Source organism: Ahaetulla prasina, chromosome 7 (genome assembly GCF_028640845.1).
Source record: "Ahaetulla prasina isolate Xishuangbanna chromosome 7, ASM2864084v1, whole genome shotgun sequence".
Lineage (NCBI taxonomy): Eukaryota > Metazoa > Chordata > Lepidosauria > Squamata > Colubridae > Ahaetulla > Ahaetulla prasina.
In genome coordinates this window covers 28,915,937-28,940,996 of record NC_080545.1, presented here as the reverse complement: position 1 = coordinate 28,940,996, position 25,060 = coordinate 28,915,937, and the positions used below count along the sequence as shown (strand labels likewise).

Here is a 25,060-nt window from a genome sequence, read left to right as displayed (position 1 = left end):
GAAAAAGAAAAAGGAACTGGAAGAGGAAATTAAAAAGAAAGAACAATTATTGATAAATAGCCCAGGAAATAGTAAAATAAAAGAATCAATAAATATATTGAGAGGTCAGTTTAATATGTTGATGGCAGATCAAGTAGCAATTAATTTACAATATGTAAAACATAATACGTTTAATAATGCCAATAAGCCAGGAAGATGGCTTGCCTATTTAATAAGGAAAAAACAGAAATCACGAACGATTGATAAAATAGAATATAGGGGTAAGGAAGTTTATCAAAAGAACTTGATTAAAAAAGCATTTTTAGAGTATTATAGTAAGTTATATTCTAGGGATATGGTTGATGATACAGAGATAGAAAGATATTTACAACAACAAAATATTTGTGAGCTTACAGAAAATCAAAGAGAAGAATTGAATCAATTAATTACTTCAGAGGAAATTTTCTTAGCAATTAAACAACTTAAAATCGGTAAAGCACCAGGAACAGATGGTTTAACAGCTGTTTATTATAAAAATTTACAAAATGAGATGGTTGAACCACTTAAAGAGTTATTTAATAAAATTCAAATGGGAGGAGATGTTCCCCCTTCATGGAGGACAGCCTTTATTTCGTTAATACCGAAGGAAGATCGAGATGGTATTAAAGCAGAGAATTATAGGCCTATATCACTTTTAAATACTGATTACAAGATATTTACCAAGATATTGGCTAATAGATTAATGCCAGTGATGAATCAAATAATTCATAATGATCAGTCAGGATTTATTAAGGGTAGGCAGATGAGATATAATGTGAGGCAAATCGTAAATTTACTTGAATATTTGGAACGAAACAACCAAGTATCAGCGGCATTCCTTTTTTTGGATGCTGAAAAAGCTTTTGATAGATTGGATTGGCAGTTTTTGTTTAAAGTAATAGAAAAAATGCAATTTGGGGATTATTTTATTCGTGCAATTAAAGCAATATATCAGAAGCAAACAGCACAAATAATAGTAAATGGTGGGTTAACAGAAACTTTTAAAATTGAGAAAGGGACGAGACAGGGATGTCTCTTGTCCCCATTACTTTTTATTTTAACTTTAGAAATTCTTCTGAATAACATACGTGGTTCCGATCGAATAAAGGGAATTAGAGTTAAACATCAAGATTATAGATTAAGAGCTTTTGCAGATGACCTGGTTGTTACTGTATCTCAACCAATATACTCAGTAACTGGTTTAAAAGATATAATTGGTCAGTATGGTAAAGTATCTGGATTTAAGGTGAATCAGCAAAAGACAAAGATGATAACTAAAAATATGAATATACAACAAAAAGAAGAGTTAGAAAGAACTTCAGGTTTTGAAATCGTTAAAAAGGTTAAATATTTAGGAATATATATTACAGCTTCAAATGTTAAATTATACAAAAATAATTATGAGGTATTGTGGCAGAAGGTATGGAAAGAAATGGAGAGTTGGAAGAAGTTACAACTATCTTTGCTGGGAAGAATAGCGGCTATAAAATGAATGTTTTGCCCAGGTTTTTGTTTTGTTTCAAATGATACCGGTGTTTAAGAATGATATTAAATTACAGGAATGGCAAAAGGGATTAGTAAATTTGTATGGATGGGCAAAAACCAAGAATAAAATTAAAAGTAATGCAGGATATAAGGGAAAGGGGGTCTTAAAATGCCTAATTTAAAATTGTATTATGATGCAGTTGTTTTATCATTAATTACTGATTGAATTAATTTAACTGAGGAAAGAGTTCTGAATATAGAAGGTTATTGTTTGTTATATGGGTGGGATGCCTATTTATTATATGATAAGAAAGTTGATAAAATATTTAAAAATAATATAATTAGAAATGCATTATTGAGGGTTTGGAGGAAATATCAATACAAATTAGATGGAAAGATTCCAATATGGGCAAACCGAGACACATGATAGAAAATATAAATATATATCAAAAGATGGAGGTAGTTACTTATAAAGAACTTCTTTGTATGGAAAAGGGGAGTTACAATTAAAATCTAGAGAAAAGATGGGGAAGAAGGAAAAATTATACATGGTTCCAATATGGACAACTACAAGCTAGATGGAAATTAGATCAAAAATAGGTGTTAAGCAAATTGAGGATAATTTGTTAAAACAAATGAGAGATCAAGGTCAACAGCATATTAAGAGGTTGTATAATGTATTAGTAGAAATAGATTCAGAGACTGATTTGGTTAAGGATTGTATGATTAAGTGGGCACAAAATTTTCAGCAACCAATAATGTTCCAAACTTGGGAAAGAATTTGGGTGAGGAATGTTAAATTTACACAAGCGCAAAATATGAGAGAAAATTTTATAAGATGTTTTATAGATGGCATTTAGACCCCAAAAATTGTCATGTATGTATCCTAATGTACAGGCTAAATGCTGGAGATGTGATTGTGAAGATGCTACTTATTATCATATATGGTGGACTTGCAAAAAAGTTAAAGCATTTTGGATTAAAGTATGGTGGATCATGCAGAATATTTTGAAAAGAAGATTAAGTTTACCCGCAGTTCTTTTACTAGGAATAATTATGGATTGTACAGCTATAGAGACTAAATTGATTCTGAACTTAATAACAGCCGCAAGACTTTTGATTGCTCAATATTGGAAGAAAGAAGAATTACCTACAATTGAAGAATGGACTCTTAAAGTATCAAATCTGGCAGAAATGGCAAAAATCTCTGCTTACTTGAAAGACTATACACAAGAAAAATATATTTTAGAATGGAAAATGTGGATTGATTATATTCAAAATAAGTATCAGATAAAAAAATATCAAATAGCATATGAGTAAATTTAGGAAATAATTTGTATTAGATATATTTTTGAAGGAGAGGGGAATTGAGAGTGTGAATAAGCGTGGAGAGACTAGAGATTATAATTTAGGAATTATTTTAGATTATGATTGTTAGTTTTGATACCCTGCATTTTGTTCTGGGAAGTCGGGGTGGGGGGGGGGGGGGGGGGAAAGGGGGGAGGGAGTGGGGGGGTTGAGGTTAGTGATGGAGTGATGGTTAATGTACAGGGATTATTGAAGATGTATAAATATAATTAATGTAGGGTCGGGTCTGACCAGTTGCCATTTTAGAACGGTGGGGAGGGAAAAAAGAGAGAGTAGGAGGTAGGAAAGAGGAGAAGAGGAAGGAAGAGGGGTAGAAGAGGGAGAAGAGTGTAGGGTGGAGGGAGGAGAGGAGGTAGATAAGAGAAGGAGAGGAAGGTTTGGAAAGTAAAAGAAGGTAGAAGAGGGAAGAAGGTTAAAAAGGGGGGTGGTGACTGGGCAGGCCCGACTAATTGTATATAACTGTACATTGGATGAATTATTTGATAAGATTGTAAAAATAAAACTTTTTTATATATATATAAAAAAAAAAAAGCCAGCTGAGTAACTTTGGGAGAGTCACTGTCTTGCTTCAACCTACCTCATAGGGTGGTTGTTGTGGGAAAAATAGGAGGGCAAAGCTGTGTGGGATATATTTGTTGTCTTGAGCAGGAAATAAACAGACAAAAAACAAGTAAACAAAACAAGATTGAGATTTGATAGATGTTTAACCAAATTCAGATGGTCTGTTTCACTCAAATACCCGATGATAATTAATGTAAGTTCCTGTCCTCCCATCAGTTTGTGTAGATATCTAAAGACTTCTAAAACTATACATGCTTTACAGTAAATCATGCAAAGGAGAAAAAGAAAAAGAAAAATATGATACAGATTTAACATTTGAGTTTTAACCCTGCTTTATTCTGGCTGCCTTACAACCAATTGCTTTTTTTTACATCATTCTGTTTGTTTATACTGTATATCCTTGGTACCAGAAATGATGATATGTTTTTTACTGAAATACGTATTTGTTAGTTTTTCATAAAGTGTATTTACAATTGCACAAGCTATTTTGGTTGTGGCATCAGTTTTGCACAAGTTTTGCATCAGTGTTAAAACTCTGGAAGATGAAGTTATAAAATGCATAGACAGCCTTTTAAATTAAATGTCCTCTGGGCAAGATTGTTCTTATTAGAAGCAATCCTGTGTCACAGTACAAGTAAAATAACTCCTATCATTCCTAAATATCTATCTGTTTCCTTCCTTTACAATCCAATCTTATCTTCTTATTTAGATATAATTCAGATTGTCTTTTATTAGTTTATTATTAGAAACTTCCCTAAGAATGATTTTCAGCACAAAAAAAATTATTTCAAAGTAGGAAAACTTTTTAAAAATTATAAAAGTTTATAATATTTAATCTAAATCAAATACAGCTTCCAGGGACTTTGCAAGATTTCAAATGTTTACTGTTGCACCTACCTTTTTATGATTAAATCATATTCAGCTGTTTTTCTTACCCCTGTTTTAAAAATATAAGGGACTGTAATATCAGAAGTTTCCCATAACTTAAAAAAAATCTCATGAGAAACTGGGATGAGCCTGGTTTTCTAGTTTATTCATATGATTTTCTGGGTTAATTGTGGCAGCATCATTAGGGTTAAGAGTGATGGATAGGACTAGAATAGAGATCTAGCTCCCGCTTGGAAAGACTCCAAGATCAACAACAAAGCTAAGGAAATGCTGAGATCTGTTCCACTAACTGCACTCTTTCAAGGCAGCATGTTATCTATAACATTACAAGGCATTCATATCCATTTTTCTCTGTTGGCTAGCTTGACTGACTGGGAGGCCGATGGCAGTGTAGGTGCTGCGTTAAACAGCAAACCTTTGTGTGTTTTTTAAAGGGCTAAGGGGTTATAAAAACAGGAGACTCCAGATGTTCTTTTGCCCAGGTACCTCACAAATACATAAGAGCTTCTGCTTCTGATGAACTTTGACAGTACAAATATGGGAAGAAAAAGAAATATGGGAGATATATTGGAAAATATATCTCAGCGTATATATGTATGTATGTATATGTGTGTGTGTATAAATTTCTTTAAAAAATTGCTTTAAAGAAATGCTCAAATTATAGGATAAGAGCCCCAATATCACAATAATATCAACAACAGTATCAGCTGTTGGAAATTCTGCAGAACAGATTATAGTGCTGTATGGGTAGAGAGATAATTGTAGGTTAATTGTGGAGAATTAAGGAGATGCCTTGAAACAAATATTTATAAACTGTTCTGTAAATGAAAAGAATTCCTTAAGTCCTCGGAAGGGAGACAGTATTAAGAAGAGGCTCAGGCTTATTCCTTCCTGACTTCCTGGGGTATAAGAGATATATGAGAGGAAAAGTATAATCAGAATTGCAAGATTCTGTTATCATAATCTATCACAGTGATGGCTAACCTTTTTGTCATTGCATACCGAAAGTGCACGCATTCACACGCAACAGCACGCATGCGTACCTGCCCCAATAATGCAATGCATGCATGACCCCCTCCCTGCTGCCTGCCCCCCTGCACATGTGCACATGACACCCCCCCACCCGTTTTGGGCCTAGCAGGTCTCTCTGCAGCCTCCTGGGACCAAACACGCCCTCCCCATGCTCCCCCCATCCCCAGGCATGCATACGTGATCCCCCTGCCCCAGGCATGCGCATGCATCTCCCGCATGCTCTTTGTCCCTCACACATGCACAGCAGAGACTTGAAAATCAGCTGGCTGGCGGGATGCGCACGTGCATGCAGGGTGGAGCTGAGCTCGGCAACGGCTCGCTTGCCTGCAGAGAAGGCTCCGCGTGCCACCTGTGGCATGCATGCCATAGGTTCACCATCACAGACCTATCATAATTTATCACAACGAAGTATAGTTTCCTAGACTACTCCAAAGCATCTGACAGTATTGATAACTGAAGAAACAGATTTTGAAATTTCTCAAAGCAATAGATATACCAAAGCATCCAACTTTTCTGATAAGAAAATTCCACAACAATTAAGAAGCAGTACTGAGAATGGAATTTGCTAAATGGTTTACTGATAGAAAAGCAGTCACATCGGGCTGCATTCTATATCATATTTGTTCTATCTCTAAATTGAATACATTATTAAGGACTGCATGGCTAGAAAATTTAAAGTGGGATCAAAATCAGAATAAATGTCCATGATTTGAAACATGCAAATGACACTATCTTGATTTCAGGAATGGAAGAAGACCTAAAAATGATCATCCTAAAAGTAAAAAAAGAGTGAAAATTTGAGTTCTCTTTGAACATCAAGGTAACAGATTATGGCTACTAGAAAAGTAGAAGAATTTAAGTTAAAATAATAAAAGTGGTTGAAAATTACAAATTTTTTAGGTACCAGAATTGACACAGATGGTGTTGTGCAAAATAGATTCAGAATATAATAATAGGCAAAAAGGAATTGAGGGACTATGATGTTTGGATCACGATAAAAATCACAATGCTTCACTCTTCACTATTATGATGTATGGATGTGAGAGATGAAATTTGAAGAAAAAGGAGAGAAAAAATATTTTGAATTGTGGCATTGGTGACAACCAGCAGGGTCAACAGTTTATTACAGGAAATCAAGCCTGAATGCTCAGTGGAAGCAAGTATCCCAAAACAATAACTACCATATTTTGGCTACATCATGAAGGCTAAAAGAAAAAGAAGAAAGAGCTGACAGTGCACAAAGTGGATATTGGAACAGTAGACACCAGTGGTTCACCAGAAGGGCTTGGGCATGTGGCAGATGACAGTAGCACTTTTTATCCCTGAAGACACCAGGGCTCAGCTATGACTCAATGAAACAAAATAACAAAAGCTTGAAAAATAGGGACTAGAAGGATCTTGTCTTTGGTGTTCCAACATTTTAAAAACGTAGTATGTAATTATGACAATCTCATAATCATAATTCAGTAGCAATACACATGCATACAGACACACAAATGTATTTGTACATAGAAATTCACAAATAAGCATACATACACACATTATTTTCAGAATCCCCAGAGCTAATAAACTACTAATAAAATCCCTCAGTTTAAAAATGCACATGTAAGTACAAACTCCTATTATAAAATTTAATTGATAAGATAGTATATTGGCTTTAATTTATAAAACTGATCTGAAGCAAAAGAACTTTAGTAGCCAAAATGTGACATTTATCTTTTAGTCAGAAATTAAATGAAATCCACTTACATTACCAATTTACAAAGTAAAAATTTTCAACTTTTATTTATTTTCTAGCCTTCCCATGCCAATTTGTATCATTTTATACAATTCTAGAATATTATAAGGAAGTTTGGTCTTTCCAGTGCTCTCACTGATAATATATTTTTTCTTTTCTAAATCAAGTCCCAGAGCATATTCCCTTGCATGCTCCAAAACCATTGGATTCTTTGGCATTCTCTCTAAGATTGCACCACTGGGCATACTCGGGTATTACGTATCTCATATGAAGAAAGTAAACATTCTTACAGAGATCCTTCATACATTAAGACTATGATTCTGGATGTCAATAACCTCAGCGTGATCACTGTAATTGGCTTCCCTTTGATGGAAATTCAGCAGGCATCCAAGAAGGATCAAACTGGAGCTTGTCATCTTTGCAAAATATGTGCAGTTGCTTAGTTTAAAGTTGAAGAGTCAACAAGATTGTTATAGTGAAAGATACTGTCATACATTCAGATACAAGAAGGATTTTTAATTTCAGGATGATTAAACCATGATTAACTACAATTCATATTTATAATTATCCTTATCTGGCACACTTTCCTATAAGTGGATAGCAGGAGATGCAAATAATTTAATCTGGAGATAACAAATGAAAGGAACATTTGGAGCTAGTTAAATAGCCCACTCTGATTATGAATTATGGCTTAGAATAAATGGTGAATTATTTTGTTTTGATGCAAGGAAACTGCAGTGAAGTGATTTCCATTGCAATTTTACTTGTATTTTATCTCTGGAAGAAACTTCGATTCCAAAAGTATATTTTAGGAAAGGATCCTGCATTTTATACTTGATTTATAATCCCATGTCTGAGAATTTTGGCAGCTTTAGTCTTCTCACACCTGGAGGCAGTCATTGGAAAGCTGATCTAAATAAAATTACTGGCAATATCATGAACTGCAGCATGTATGCATGCAATGAAAATAAGTGAGCCAAGGAGTTTTGAGCTTTAGTGACATTCTTCCTCTGAATCAAACTACAGCAGATCTTACTGTGAATTGCTCAGCCTGCTTTAATGTGCCTGTAATCAAAGCATATCTTCTGATTTTTTGTGGCCTGCTCTATATTTAGGCAGCAAACAATGAGAAACACAGGAACATTCCAGTCATTTCAGCCCAAAGCCCACTCCTTCCCAAACAAAAATAGACAGACGTAAAAAGCTAATGTGTTTTAAATAGCTTTCAGAAAACAGCATCAACAAAAAGGAAATTCACTTATTTCTAGAAATACAGGAAGCATAAAAATGTTAAATCGGATAAACTACATCCACAAGACACACACTGGGAGACTGTGTAGGGAAGTGCTTGTAATAATGTATGTTTTAGAAATATTCATATTGTTTCCTCCCTCCTCAGATGAACCACCACCTGTCCTCAAACTAAATTCTGTAACTAGTTGACCTTACTTGCCTGGATGTGTTTTTTCTTGTTTTTTTTAATACCCCAAGCCATAATTTATGTCGCATATAAATATAAATTAGCCATCCATTTATAGTTATGTATTCCACTTTCTTATTCCAGGTTTCTTTACATTGATTAGTCTGATAACTAATAATTTCTTCAACATTAATATGGGAAGGCAATGGGCCAGTTCAGAGCACAGGGAGGCCATGTAATGCACAGGTTTCTCCTTTAACATCCCACTTCCAGCATTTACTGAATAAAACAGTTTCTTTGTTTGGCTTAATGACAAGGGTGGGCCTTTCTATCAGAGTCTTGACACAGTTGGATATGGCAACTCACGATTTAGTTTGTTTTCCAAAAATTCTCTTGACCACTCCTAAAGTTTCTAAGCTGAATGCAGCTGATAGCATGAACTTAACGATTTTTCTTTTAGCAATGCATTAACTGTTGTGACATAACTTTACTGTGATTGGCTTTTTCGTTCCTGGTCTGAAATGTGTGCTCTTGGGTTTTACAAACACCTTTATATAATATATGCTTAAAATGCAAGGCAAAATGATTTCTAAGGATTTCCAGTTCATGACATTTCTTATTAGAACAGGGTCTCCAACCTTGGCAACTTTAAGACAGCCAGCAAAGCTGAGAGTTGAAGTCCACAAGTCTTAAAGCTGCCAAGGTTGGAGACCCTTATATTAAAAATAAATTCACCCCAGAAAAATAGTTTTGAGCATCCATTTTAGAAAACAAATGGCTGTCTATATGGATGAGCTGCATGATTCCAGGCGAATTAACCAGCTTTAGGATATCTACATACATTGGTGGATTATATTTATGCCAAAGTGACAGTTTGACTCAGAGAAAGGGCAAGAAATCATATTTAAACAAACAAACAAATAGGTGAGGGGAAATTGGACAGTAATTATCTGGTTTGTGAACAAATCCCTGACCCAACATCATATTTAAACAGAAGTTACTCTGAAGTTATGTAAGTTAAAGAGAATATCAGAGGCTAGCAAAATGTCTCATCTTGAAAATGAAATAAAAAGACAGTCTTACTTGTCTTTTAAACACAGAATATTCCACTACTTTACTATGAAAAAAATGGCATTTATTTGGTTCAAAACTCTTGATTTATTTATGTATTTAATCAAACAAACATATAGGCTTCTTCAATTACGGTGAAGTTACAAAGTGAAAAAATATTCACCTATTACTACTTATGTCACCGCATTCTGGACTAGCTATAATTTCTGACTGGTCTTCAAGAGTAATCCCATGTAGAAAATATTGCAGTATTCCAAATTGGAGGTGATTAGGGTATACAATAAGTGATTGTGAGAAGTATGTCCTGATTCAGGAAAAATTGTAACTGCTACAAGAGATTGATCTGTGCAAGACCTTCCTGGCCATGGCTAACAATAGGGCAGGGGTCTCAAACTCGATTTCATTGAGGGCTTGTGTTTGACCACGGAAGGCTGGGGGGATGGGGATGGCCAGGGTAGGCGTGGTCATAGTGGGTGTTTGACATAGGCTCAAGATGCCTTTTTTCTCCTTCTCTTCTTTCTTTCCACAGTTCTTTACTATAACCATTTTCCTCTGTTTTCTACCAGATATAACTGGCAAACATTTATTACTTATTCTTCATACTCCACTAAACTTTTTACTCCTAAATGTATATCCCATTGTTTAATAGTAAATTGCTTTTCCAGGCAGAAAAGCCATTTATACTATTGTATTTTTATTATTCAACTAATAATAAAAATACAATAGCATAAATAACATGATAATACAAGATCTAACAGCTAAAGTAAATTTCCAGGATAGTAAGTAGAAATGGGTGTCAATTATAGATAGTTGATTGTAGATTAAATGGACCTACAGTATATAAAATCTAGCATTAAACTGTAGTATTAACATAATATGTTGCGTGTTTTCTATCCAGATCAGGCACTTACTTGAGGGTACATAATTGTAATCCAGTCCAATCCAGTCTTCCTGCAGCACTCTGCCGGCCAAAAATGGGCCACGCAGCCCATTCTTGGTTGGCAGAGTGCCGCTGGAAGCCAGAGAGGCTGAAAATAGGCCACACAAGCTCTCCGTGTGGCCCATTTTGGCCAGGAGAGACATCGCAGGCTGGTCCTTTGATATTTCCAGGCTGGGAAATCTGTGGGCCAGATTTAAGCACCCTGCAGGCTGGATCCGGCCTGCGGGCCTTGAGTTTGACACCCCCGCAATAGAGAGACCACCTTCACAGCTTCCAATATTTCTTCAAAGAGCCAGATAAAGGTGAGAGACAGATATCAGGGGCTGCTGGGAGATCTAGAATACATAAACAATGAGCATGAGAAGGAATGGACATGCAACTCCAGTGGGGGAAATATGTCTTGCTGGGAGTGTAGATATTTGCCCCATTGTGCAGAATTTGTGGAGCCATACTTGCGTTCAGAAAGTGACAGGAAGGGATTTAATTATAATTTTAATTTGCCGCTGTGTGTTATTCCTGAGGCAAGCTGCATATTTAACAGTTTTAGCCTAAGCAGCTGAAACAAGCTTAAGGAGTCTTTTGCAGCACTGTTTCTTCTGACTCATAGCCTTGTATATTCTGGTTTAGGTTAGATGAGGGAGGTGCAGTTTTATGAATAGAGAGGATGGCAAGAAAGGCATATGAATATGATTTTTTTCATCTTCAATTGCATATTTTTAGAGCAGTTGAGATGGGGAAAGCAAAGCATATGTTTTGAACAATGGAGAGTGTACTGGAAAAAGAAAACTCCAGGAACATGTCTGCAACTTCTGGGGGAGATGGGTAAAAATAGGGTTGCCTTAATCTCAGGAGAGAACTGTTGAGAAAACCCCCCTCCCACAATAACTGGATTTATTTTGTCGGTAAAAAATGGTAAAGGGCAAAATTTAATGCTAAACTAATACAGGTAGTCCTCAATTTACGACCACAATTGACCTAAACTTTTCCGTTGTTAAGTGAGACATTTAAGTGAGTTTTGCCCCATTTTATGACCTTTCTTGCCACAGTCGTTAATCACTGCAGTTGATAAGTTAGTAACAGTTGTTAAGTGAATCTGGCTTCCCCATTGACTTTGCTTGTCAGAAGGCTGCAAAAAGCAATCAAATGATCTTAGGATGCAGCCAGGGTCATAAATGTGAACCAGATGCCAAGCATCTGAATTTTGATCACATGACCATGGGGATGCTACGAAAGTTGTAACTGTGAAAAACGATCATAAGTCACTTTTTTCAGGGCCGTTGTAACTTTGAATGGTCACTAAATGAACTGTTGTTAAGTCAAGGACTACCTGTAGTCTTCTTTTTCCCCCACTCTCTTTCCTTAGCATTTGATATATTGATCATCAATTGTGTTGTAAATGTTGTACCTTGATGAACGTATCTTTTCTTTTATGTACACTGAGAGCATATGCACCAAGACAAATTCCTTGTGTGTCCAATCACACTTGGCCAATAAATTCTATTCTATTCTATTCTATTCTATTCTATTTGAAATATGCTTAAAAGCTGCTGTAGAAGTGAGCGATAAAAGTAGAAATATCTTCTTTGATTTCAGTATTACTATTCAGTTCACTGTATAATTTTACAATTACTAGAAGCCTTGCAGTGTTTTGGATTTTAGTTCCCACAATTCCTAAAGGTCATGTGGCTAGCACTGATGGAAACTGAAGTCAAAAAGAACTGGAAGGCAGCACATAGGCCTACTCACTGCCTACAAACATATCTGAATTAAGACTGAAATAATACCTACAATTTGAAGTAGATCTTCCAAAACTTTAACAATGCAAAATAAAATAAAATGTCTGGTTTGTGTCCTGAAAGTAGTTCTGCTTTCTAGCATAATTTAAAAATGAAGTTTCCTGAATTTCAAAGGGGAACTATAATTTCTACTAATGAATGCCAAATTCTTTATGCTTCAGTTCAAGCATATTTATTCAATTAGTGCTACAGCAGCCTCTTTATAGAGGAAAACACTTTTGGCCAAATGCCAAATGAACCTCGTTTTACATTTTGTGCTATTTAAAGTAGAACCCACCAGAGCCACTCTCAGTTGAGAAGCTCCAAAACCAAATGAAATAAAACTGAAGAAAAAGTTCAAACACCTGCATTTTTTTCCTTTTTAAATTATATTATTATAGATATTGATGCATTATACATTATATTGTTTCAAAACCTATCTTGTAATGAGTGTTTACGGAGAAAAATAAAAGCTGAACTCCATTTTTTCAGACCAAGAATCAAACAGTCTGTATTTTTTTTTCAGACACTTTGAAAATGTGATATTAGATGATTTGCTGTACATTGCAATTTTTTTTCCAGGAGGCCTATTTTTAATTATGGTCATTGTCCATAATTTTAAAAAAAGATTGCTGGAACGGGCTTACAGGTAATCCTTGAGTTACAAATGTAATGGACCCTGCCCATTCCATTAGTAACCTGAGGATTTGTGGGAGTGAATCTTGTACCTTGTACAAGATCATTCCCTGCTTTTGCCCACACATTTGATAATTAGATGCGCGGCTCATTAAGTGCACATGAGGTATTTTGGGGGGGGGGGGGAGGCCATGCGGGGGGCTAGTGATGGAATAGGTCACCTACTTCAGACCATCCAAGGCCTCCCTCAACCCATAGATACCTCATTATCTTTCCCCTGGATCCCAACAAGTGCTCTCCCCCCCATCCTGTCACACCGGGTGACTTACATTATGAAGATCTGTCTCTTCTCATGACTGTTTCTTTGCTTGCTTCCTCCTTTCTCATCAGCAAAAGCCTTGATGAGGCCTCTGGCGATAAAAAAAGGAGACCCAAAGGGCCGTGTACAGCCTTCCGGGTCTCCTTTTTCATCGCCGGAGACCTCGTCAAGTGGATCTCCAGTGAGAAATGAACACTCGGAAAGCCACATTCAGCCTACCAGGCCGCCTTTCTCGTCAGCAAAGCACTTGAGGATTGCGTCCCTTTAGTCTTTGGCAGCCCTTTTCAAAAAGCCTTTCTAAACTTCGGCAAATTGAAGATATGAAGTCTTCAGTTCAGTATTCCCAAACTTCAGCATGTTGGCTGAAGAATTCTGGGAAGTGAAGTTCACACATCTTAAAGTTGTCAAGGTTGAGAAACACTGCTCTATTTGGTGCCTGGATGCTATTTTTAACATCTCAATCCCTTCAGTCAGTTAAAATGAATGTATTTGTTCTTACAAAAAAGAGCAATGTACATGACAAAGACTGGTTTAGTCTGTAACTTTTGATGCTTCATGGTACAAGGCGTTCTTTGACTTAACTGAATTAACAAAAGCTAGCATGAATCAAAAGGTTTTGTGAGAGGTGTGAAGATAGCTAGACTTTGGCAGGCTCCCAGACTGTAACTGTGGTTTGCAAGTTTCTAAAATTGTCTCTTGTGTTTCCTTGCTGGCTCTTCTTACCTGGCATTTAGATAGTAAACTCAAGAAAACTTCCATATGTCACATTCCACTGGATCATAGGAGATGACTCATAGGAATATTGCATTTAGATAGCATAAGGCTGTATGTGTGGAAATTAGAGATACTGTCAAAGCCTGTTCAACATGGTTCAGATTTTGCTTCCTCTTAAGATGAACGAATCTGGTTCTAACCGTCATGTTCCATCAAACATGATGAAATTGTACCATTTTCTGTCAAATGCACATTTATTCACCAATGTTTGATATTGTTGTAACAATGGGTGTCCTGAATTCTTGTATTATTTCAATTTTTTCATGGCAAAACTGATTCCTTACATAGCTTTTCTACCATAATTCATTGAAGTTGATTTGAAGTACATATAGTCCTCAAATTACAACCATTTGGTTAGCAACTGTTCAAAGATATGGCCCTGATAAAAATGACTTTTAACTGCTCTGCATGCTTACAACTGTCCCAGCATCTTTTTTTTTATTTCATTTTGTCACAACAGTATACACAAACATCAACATAAGAAAATCAACACATTATAAAAGAAATATATATATATATATATATAAGCAAAAGTATGCAGCAACCATGTTAATGTGTTATAATGAAAGGGAACAATAGGACAGGAACGGTAGGCACATTTGTGCTCTTATGCACGCCCCTTATGCATGACCTCTTCACGGTCATGTGATCAAAATCGGGTGCTTGGCAATCGGCATGTATTTACAATTGCTGTCATGTCTCAAGGTCAGATGATTGCCATTTGCGACAATCCTAACTGGCTTCCAACAAGCAAAGTTAATGGGAGGAGCTGGATTCTCTTGATGGCCATATGTGCTTCATTTAACAACTGCAGTGGTTGGCTTAACAAAAAGGTTGTAAAATTGGGTATGATTCACTTAACGATTATTTGCTTAGAAATAAATTCTGGTCATAAATCAAGGACTACCTGCATACAAATAACATCTTGATACATTTTTATAAATGATCTTCCTTTCTGAGGGGCAAAGTACTTCTGACCAAAAGAGATGTAGAATAGATAAGAGTTCATAAGACATATGAAATGTCTCAAGTATCAGCTAAGAAATGATATCACAAGTCTGGCTTTTAGAAGGAAATGTAGATTTTAACTCTTTCTTCCTGACCCAATGTTCATGGTTAAATTCTACACACACACACACACTGCTGTATGCTCTACTAGGAAAAGCATATGTGACTACACTCCGATAAAAATGTAGAGCATGTTGGTCTTTTGGCTCCAAAATTTGAAGGCATCTATTTTGGCTTTTAGTTGTAGCATTTTAAGTCTTCTGTTCTTATTAAAACAAATATTAGCTTTATTTAGTGTGCATGCTGCAAAAATCAAGACGCAGTTCAATTGTGCAAAATAAGTTTGTTCAACTTTGCTTTGAATCTAAGAGGAAACAAGATTTTCCATAGAAATCCACTCCTTCCAAACTTATCCTCATTACTCTTCTGCTGAATTTCAAAAGTGAATTTTGTATTGTGGCATTTGGTCAAAGTCAATGCACTGCCTTACGCAGGAAGTAATGGAATGGTCACCCAAATAAATATCAGTCATCACAAATGTTTCTATTATTGCTATTACACAGCAATGTGAAATCACAGCTGCAAGTTTTTTAGCTGGTGTTGGCTTTCATTCTCATCAAGTTCTTCCTAAGAATTTAGGATGTCATAATATATTGTCAAAGTACATGTGCAGATCCAAGCGTGGTCTTGTGTAATTGACAGGTATATTTTTTCAATGTGCAGATGTGTAAGTACTATCCAAAGCTTCTCGATACCGATAGGACCACCATTGACTGTGCCGTAATCATTCAATTTTTTATTTTCAGATCTTAATACTTTGTGATCTTTTTCAGTTCTTTGCCTTTATTATATTACTGTGTTTCCCCAAAAATAAGACCCTGTTTTATATTTTTTTGAACCCTGAAATAAGCGCTTGGCCTTATTTTTGGGAAGGTCTTATTATTTTGGGGCGCGTGGAGCAAGACGGGGCTCCTCTTGCCATCTTGCCTGATTTCCAGTTCTGTCTCCCTAACATGGCAGGGACCGGCTGCACATGCGTTTAAATATTTTGGGGGGGGGGTTATTTTCAGGGAAAGACAATATCCCTTGATATTGCCACATTGTCATTAATATATGTCTATGGAAATTCTCAATCATCCAGTTCACAGTTGTCCGAAAGGTGCTTTTTCAAGAGTCAACTGCACTTTGTTGTTTTTCACCTCTGACTGAATGGTGGGGAATGGAAAGATTTATATTCCTTGCAGACAGCTGGTCTTTTGCATTCTTTTAGGAATTGCTGAGGCCACTTGGAGGTTTTATCTGTGTCCTCAGGGTCACCTGAGTAGTGCAAATGGGTGTGGAGCCTTCCTGGAACTGCTGAAAGGACTGTGTTGTAGACTGGACATAGATGGTATTTTATCCCTGCTCCTCTGTTGAGAGAGGGCTGTAAATTATGACATAGATTGTCTCTTTGACCCTTCTTTTATTTTATTTTTTTATTTATTTTATTGTGTCACAACAGTATATATAAGCATAAGCATGAAATAACTATCCAATATATAAGCATATATATAAGCATAAGTATGTAATAACTATATTAATTGGATATAATGAAAGGAAACAATAGGACAGGAACGGTAGACACTCTTGTGCTCTTATGCACGCGGTTCTCTCTGGCCAAAATGCAGACTTTGCTGTCTTCAAAAGAGTGGCCTTTGTCTTTGAAATGAAGATGGACTGCTGAATCTTGTCCTGATGTGTTTGTTCTCCTGTGCTCTGCCATGCGTTTATAAAGTGGTTGTTCTGTTTCCCCAATCTGCATATATCTCAATGCATTGTACTGATATACCATGTTGCTTAGTTTATGTCTGGGTGTTTTATTCTTGGGGTGGACCAGCTTCTACCTTACTGTATTCTTGGGTTTAAAATGTACGTGTATGTTGTGTTGGCTCAAGATCCCCCTGAGCATTTCAGATATTATTGCCGTGTATGGAATGACAACATTGCTTCATTTATTGTTATCTTTATTGTCTTTTATGGAAGAGCTCCTGCTGGATCATTTTTGTGATTTGATGAAGGCCGACTTGGGATAGCCACACATTCTGGGGGTTTCCTTGATGTGTTTTAGTTCTTTTTCTTTCCTATCTTTGCTGGTTGTCAGGCCTTCCACTGACAGGTGTAGGATTCAACTCTGCACTACTCAAGTGACCCTGAGGACACAAATAAACCTCCAAGTGGCCTCAACAGGCCTCAAGGAATGTGAATGACCAACTGTCTGCAAGGAATATAAATCCTTCTATTCCCTATCATCCAGTCACAGCTGAAGAAGCTTGGATGAGAAGCAAAACTTCTTCAATGAAAAAACAGAAAATCCAGTTGCCTGTTCAAAAAGCACCTTTGGGATTGTCATTAATATAATAATATAATTATTACGTTATGTATATATGTATTTATTAAATACATTTTATTTATTTATTTATATTTATACATTATTAATTAAATATAATTATTAAAAACATTTTAAATATTTTTTTCAGAATTTTTGTTCTGATTTTGGCTGTCCTATTATTTCTGAGAAAACTTGTACTGAGTATTGAAGAGCCCTAGATTTTAGTAGATCTCAAACTGACAATAGTCACATAGGAAAGGGAAAGGATAAGATAGTAAAATCAGAATTGGATAAAAGAAACAAAGGTTGTTCTAGAAGAAGGGGTGTTTTGAGGATAAAGAACATTTCATTCCTCACTATTAGACAAATAGGTTATAAATATGGCAAGGACAGAGAGCGGATATATTTACAAGACTGTAATTTTATTCCTGTGCACTTCCTTTGCACTCGTATTACTTTTGCTTATAAACACAATGCATTTGATGGGAACACTTTAATAGTATCAAGTTTTAACATATAGAAACTGTAAACTAATAATTTAACAAATGATAAATGTATCAATTTTAAGTGGAAAAGATGTTTTATAATATATTCTATAATAAATTAGGCAAGTATTAGTCATTCATCAAAGGTTATACAAGTTATGTGTCTCCTTCCTGAACATAATTTAACACTTGAGCCAAGTGTAACATAAAGCAACTTCCTGTAACTGATAAAATGGTTGTTGTGAATATCACTTTATACCTACCAGGTTACCAGACTAATCAAGAGTTCAAAGCAGTTTGAATTAGACTTGTTTACCCTGAAAGATCTGCCTTTCTTCTTTTGAACAATCCCCATTCTGAAATTTATAATCACGTATTTGCAATGCCAGTTATTTAATAATCCCAAAGCTTTGATTATTCAGTTTTTTTAACCTCCAGTTTTATCTTTTGATAATAAAATTGTATTCAAATGCTACCTTCAGAAGAAAGATGTTCTGCAAAGCTGTAGCAAAAAATAAATCTGCTTTTTAAACTTGTAAATTCATTAATTATCTCCCACTCCAGTTGAAGCAATCTTCCTTTTATTTCCTTTCATCCGGAATTCCATTTCAAATGCATTTAGTTTGGTCTTCGTGTCTGCCCTAATAAGTTTCAGATCATGGGACGCTTATGTTGAACAAGCTTTTTGTTACAAATGGAACACAGCATTTTACACGCTACTATGAAAAACCCTCAGTGCTGATTAAATGGTATGCAGCATTCATGTTCTCATTTATCAACAATGAGATTATTATTTTACATAAATCATCTGTTTAAGCAACAGATTGCCATGATCAGAAATATGTACCATTCCTTGTTAATTTGGTAAAGTATACTGCACAGGGCAGAGGTGAACAATTTGTAGCCCTCCAAATATTGATGAATAACGGCTCCTAGCTCCCTTATAACTGGACAAATTTCCTAGAGATGCTGTTCAGTGGTATTGAGAGTGTCACATGTTGTCGACTTTTGTTGTTGTTGTTGTTGCTAGTTTAGCACTCTATGGATATAGCGAACCAATTAATTTTGAGAGATGTGGTCCAATTCCCTGAAATTTACCAGGTGCACAAAAGCTATAGCAATAGCATTTAGACTTATATACTTCAGAGTGCTTTACAGCCCTCTAAGCGGTTTGCAGAGTCAGCACATTGCCCCCAACAATCTGGGTCTTGTAGTCAGGTTTCTGTGCCAAATTTTGTCAAAATAAAGTAGACTTGTGGTTGTTCATTTAACAATGGTTCAAAATTACAGTGGCATTGGAAAGAGTGACTACTGACCTGTTCTTGAAGTTCCAACTGTCATATCACCTCCATGGTCCTGTGATCACAATTTTGGTGCTTTGCGACTGTCTTGCATTTGCAACAGTTGCAACATCTTGTAATCATGTGATCTCAAACTGCAACTTTTCCATGCACTTCCGATAAGCATGGAAGTGCTTATTTATTGGAGCATCTGTATCCACTTAATTTTTTTTATTTATTTATTTATCAAATTTTTATACCGCCCTTCTCCCGAAGGACTCAACATTAACATCTTAACATCTGTGTGATTCACTTAACAACCTTGTGATTTGCTTAATGACTGTGATATAATGGTCATAAAATCAGGTCTGGTCACCTTATTATTTTTTTTATTTGCATTTATATCCTGCCCTTCTCCGAAGACTCAGGGTGGCTTACACTGTGTTAAGCAATAGTCTTCATCCATTTGTATATTATATACAAAGTCAACTTATTGCCTCCAACAATCTGGGTCCTCATTTTACCTAAACTAGGATCCTCATTTTACCTAAAGGATGGAAGGCTGAGTCAACCTTGGGGCTGGTGGGACTTGAACCTGCAGTAATTGCAAGCAGCTGTGTTAATAACAGACTGTCTTAGCAGTCTGAACCACCAGAGCCACCTTATGACTCAATGATTACATCACTTTACAACCACAATTCTGATCCAACCTAGGGTGATAAGTCAAGGATTACCTGTAGCTTCCTCTCTAGAAATACTACTATTCATGAGAAAGGGAGTCCAAAAGGATTCAGCAGGGCATTCGATAGCCAATTGCCCACATTCACCTGTGATTATTGTGATTGTGTGAATAACTTGGTTCTATGAAACAATTGTAAGGAAAAAGAGGTCCAGTTTTCTATGTCATCATCTCATGGTCTTCGCCATTTCATTGCTTATTGTAATGTATAACTTTCTCTTTCTTGTTTCAGATTGAGGATACCAGTTTTAAGTTTTTTAATAACAAAGCTAAGGAAGCCATACTGTACATCCCTTCTTCTGGCAATGGACAAGATCTTCAGTTATATCAGCAAATCCTTACACAACACAATTATAGAGTTACAGTCGTTGAAGACAGGAAACTAAACAGAAATGAACATTTACATCCAGGTGAAAATTATTAATTATTTCCTAACTGTAACATGATTTTATTTTTAGAATAGAATAGAATAACAGAGTTGGAAGGGACCTTGGAGGTCTTCTAGTCCAACCCCTTGCTTAGGCAGGAAATCCTACATCACTCCAGATGAATGGTTATTTATTTTTAGTTGACTATATATTACAGAACTAATAAAACATTTTATTTAGTTCATCAGCCCTTATTTTAGCCTGTCTTAGAACATACTATTTTACTTACTTTTTAAACTTGATATTACTTCTTATTTAGAAAAACAAAAAACAATAGAGAAATCAGAAAGCAAATAAAATGAAACAAAAAAATCAAGCCAAGTTCCTGAGCAGAATCATCTTAAAAGCATAATAAATCAAAAGTTTTAAGGAAAAACAGCAGAGTTTGTTCTAAATACTTTCTTTGACTTCAGTTTAATGAAACTTAAAGTCTACTTATATTTGAATGAATTTACATCTGAAATGAAGAGTAGCTTGCTTAGATTCCTTCTGACAGCTGCATTCAGTATTTGTACCAAACTTATACAACACATATTAGCAAACCAAGATTTTTTAATACTTCAAAGAATTGTGGCAAGAATTCCACCTTTCTCTATCTGGAGTTTTAAAGAAATTGCAATTCCCATAACAGCTAAAGTTGAGAAATTGTCATATTAGATCCCGACTTCTTTTCAAACCTTAGTTTAAACAAGCAGTAGTCCTTTGAGGTTTAATGCAATGGATAAATATGACTAAAGTATATTGCAGAAAGCCCAAAGTGACTAAGAATTACTGCAGCTGTTGTAACAGAAAACCATGATTTCTCATTATATTCCCATCAAGCCTTTATCTGGTTCTATGTCAGAAGCCTGTAGTTTATTCTTTTTCTTTGTTATAGTTTTAAATCTAAACTCTACTTGACTCAGTATAAAGTTTATGAAGGAGAAAAAAAAACCCTTGTTGCTTTAAAGACAGTTGGAAAAGTTCCATTCCTGCTGGAAGCTTGGTATTGTTGTGCTCCGGCTGATGTGTTTAATCACAAAGAAATTAGATTCTACTTCTTGTTAAACAGAATATAATTTTAAGATTAATTTCATTCTTTTTTCTACAGCGAATACGCATTAAGACAAAGACTTTTAACTTCACATATAATGCCTTTTCTTGCTAGTAAAGCAGAATGGAAGCTTGTCCTCACTTGTGGCAATCAGAAGAGTTTTGGTATAATGAAAGCCGTATCTCTGTTCACTGTACTCCATTTTTCATCTGAGTAGCATTTTGCAACATGGAAAAAAAAACATGAGCTTCCTAGAGATGAGATAAAATCATTAGGATGGGATAAAATTAGGGTTGCAAAGTTATTCTGGTAATGCTATTAGTAATAACTTGCAATTCACAATGGAATTGTCTTTCTGGAAACACTAAAAATATCATTAGGATATATTTTATGAGGAAAACATAGTCCACTAACATATATATAACTGAATTATATACTATGGTATATTTACTAACTGTTCCTCCCACATTTCTCATTCCTTTACTTTTAGAACATTTCATACAGTTATGGGTTTCAATTTAGTTTGCTACCGGTTCGCTCGTGTGCGCACACACACTCGTGTGTGTGCACAACGCTTCTGCGCATGCACAGAAGTGTCCGGGTGGGTGGGCGGAACCTCCCACCACCACTACCAGTTCACCTGATTTGGGGCGAGCCAGCAGCAACCCACCACTGATTTCCTATTGTTTTTGTTATTGTTATTATTTAAACTTATATGCTGCCCAGATCCCACAAACTCTGGGCGGATTGCATATTGCTTAGAACATTAAAAGTAAGGAAACTAACAAGGGACAAAAAGAAGGGTAAAGGATGACAATTGAACATAGTCTAAAAAGAGGCATCAGTCATTCCTGCCAAACACCTGGGCAAAAAACCAAGTCTTCAAGGGCTTTTGAGACATCAGCAGGGTTGGTGCCATTAGGATACAGAGGAGGGAAGTTCATTCCAAAGGACAGGCCCTGCTACAGAGAAGATGCTCTTATGAGGACCTGATAGATGGCATTATTTAATTATGGGTCATGCTGGCTGATGCTTCTTAAACTGCTATTTCAAGACATCTGGAAGACATCATGTTGAGAAAGGCCAAGATAAACAAGAAGGATCAGACTATCTGCTTTTCAGCTGCGGAAGTCCACATTTTATGCTCAGTAGTTATAAGTAACAAAAATTATTTACTGATTTTTTTTTAGTTAAGGTGCTGCCTATTCCAAACAAATGCTGGGCAGCTCACAATAAAATAAATAATAAAAGCACAATCTAGAACAGAACCAGATGGATCTGGTTACTTTCTGAAAAACAAAACATAGATCAAAACACACCCAACAAAAGGATTCATCCTAGGGCAAGGAAGAACAACCAGGTCTTCAGGGCCTTAAGAGAAGGCAAACAGGTAGGAGGTACACAGATTTCAGGTCAGATCTCATAGTGTTAGCATAAGAATTACTTCCACAGTAATAGCTAACATATCTTTGTAAGATCAAACTTTCTATAATCAACAATCAATTTTGCAGTTTTAGTCAAATAGTCAGTCACCTTATAGGTGAAAAGGGCACAATAAAAAATTAATAAATAAATAATGCACAGGAGTTATTTATGCATATTTTCAGATCAGAAAAATTAATTTCTTCAGTATTTTTCGCAGTTTTAAAAACTAAATATTAAAAGGATATTTTGATCCAGCAACCACAGGTTTCCCACCCTGGGCAAAGATATATCAGTGAAACAAACAGCCAGTTTAATTGGTGACATTGTTGGATAAGAAAACTATTGTAACTAATTGGATGAGTCAGCCTCTCAACCTATCCTACATCACCAGGTTGATTTGATTTGTTGCTGCTGTTGTTGTTGTTGTTTCTTGGACAGAGTTGGAAGGGACCTTGGAGGTCTTCTAGTCCAACCATCCAAGCCCCCCGAAGCGGTGTAGGCAGGAAACCTTACATCACTTCAGACAAATGGTTATCTAGTCTCTTCTTAACATCTTCCAGTGTTGGAGCATTTACAACTTCTGAAGGCAAGTTGTTCCACTGATTAATTGTTTAACTGTCAGGAAATTTCTCTTTAGTTTTGATTTAATGATTTCATTTTGCAATGGAAGCTTCCATACTTTTACTTTACAGCAGGGATGTCAAACTTGCGACCTGCGGGCCAGATGCGTCACACTGGCCACACACCCATCCTGTTTAGTGAAGGGGAAAAAGTCGCAATATGTCAATATGTGACGACGACGTAAAAACGCAAGTTTGACACCCCTGCTTTAGAGGATTAGAATTTACTGATACCTCACCCTGCCCATGTGAGCAAAGTTAAACCAAACAATGTAAAATATCAGCTGAATAGCTCTTTAAAAAGCATTGTTTGTAAACTGCCCAAGTCACTAGGTGAGATGGGTAGTGTAGAAATTTGACAAATATAAAACAAATAAATACAGTTGTGATGGCCTAAAGAAATCCATAGAAACAAGATACCAACACATATGCCATCACCTTATACAATGTATTTATTTAGCATATGGCATATCATACATGAATTAGCAATATATATTAACATTTTATGTAGATTAGCAGAACACAATAAAATATAAATGTTAAAAAAATACATTGGTATGTTCAAATACCAATGTCTAGGTCATTTAACTATCGAAGCACAGCATTGTTTATATTCAAAAAATTAAATGCTGGACCAGAATATGCCCTCAGTTTACAACCAGGCACAATCTGATCTTCAGTTTGACATGAGACCCCACAATCACATTCAGGGGAGGATGCTATGCCACATTTATACAAAGAATCCCAGCAGACACTATGTGAGGTGCGAATGCAATTCAGGATTGTCCATTGCTGATGTGACAGTTCAAAGTCTGACATACAGTAATAGAGTGGTGTTATAGAAATTCCCACTACAGCTCTTACAGAAATATGCAATAATATTAAAATCCTCCTTAAATTTCCATCTGGCCTACAACTATGCATGCTTCCTTTGTATATGTGCTGTACCTCTGTACTTGTTACTCTTATAGTCTTATATAAACAGTACTATTTAAATAGAGCACTTAATATGACTTCATTGGGTGAATCGCTAAATAAATCTAAGAAATAAAATAGAAACATTGATAAAATAGTCCCACACACTTCCAAAGAACCAGCAAACTATAACTGTTCAAAATGGAGGAAACTCACATTTTATAGTAGAAAATTATAGTGGATAACAAATTAAATATGCATTTGCGAAGCCAATGGTTGTAAAACTGCATAGTTGCTGTAAGATACCATTGTTCATTTGATTTATTATCTAGAGAATTTGTTTTCCTATTTTATTTTCAATCTTTGAGATTTAAAGATGTAGTCTGTGCTGTGAAATATTAAATATTGCCAACCATAGAAAAATAGTATAAATAAGAAATGTGATTCCTCATCTTTTAGTTTGCATAAAGATAAGTAAATATTTGCTTTTATTCCAAGAGTTGTAGAAATCTGTCTTGGAGCATAGCATTCTGTAGAAGGTGGATCATTTCTATTTTAATAGAATCTGTTCTTAGCCGATTTTCAATAACTCTGACTTATCATGTCACTTTCTTTGAAAGATACAAGGCATTTTGGATTTAAAGATAAAAAAGCTGGAAGGCAGCCATGTGATCCTGGAAAAAGTTGTAGCTGCTTTAAAGAATTGTAAACAAATAATAAAATAAAAGAGTTGG

The 25,060-nt window shown here is 35.6% G+C and overlaps 1 protein-coding gene across 5 annotated transcripts in view; it reads left to right on the top strand.

Moving 5' to 3' along the window:
- Window positions 1-25,060, top strand: part of CPED1 (cadherin like and PC-esterase domain containing 1) — a 111,233-nt gene that overhangs the window by 6,831 nt on the left and 79,342 nt on the right. For all 5 annotated transcript variants that reach the window (XR_009156106.1, XM_058191029.1, XM_058191030.1 and 2 more), the window contains exon 3: window positions 20,138-20,315. Coding sequence is in view for 4 of the 5 variants with exons in the window: in XM_058191029.1 (XP_058047012.1) it covers window positions 20,138-20,315 (178 nt within the window). In the remaining variant the exon portion in view is untranslated. The remainder of the gene's footprint in view (window positions 1-20,137; window positions 20,316-25,060) is intronic.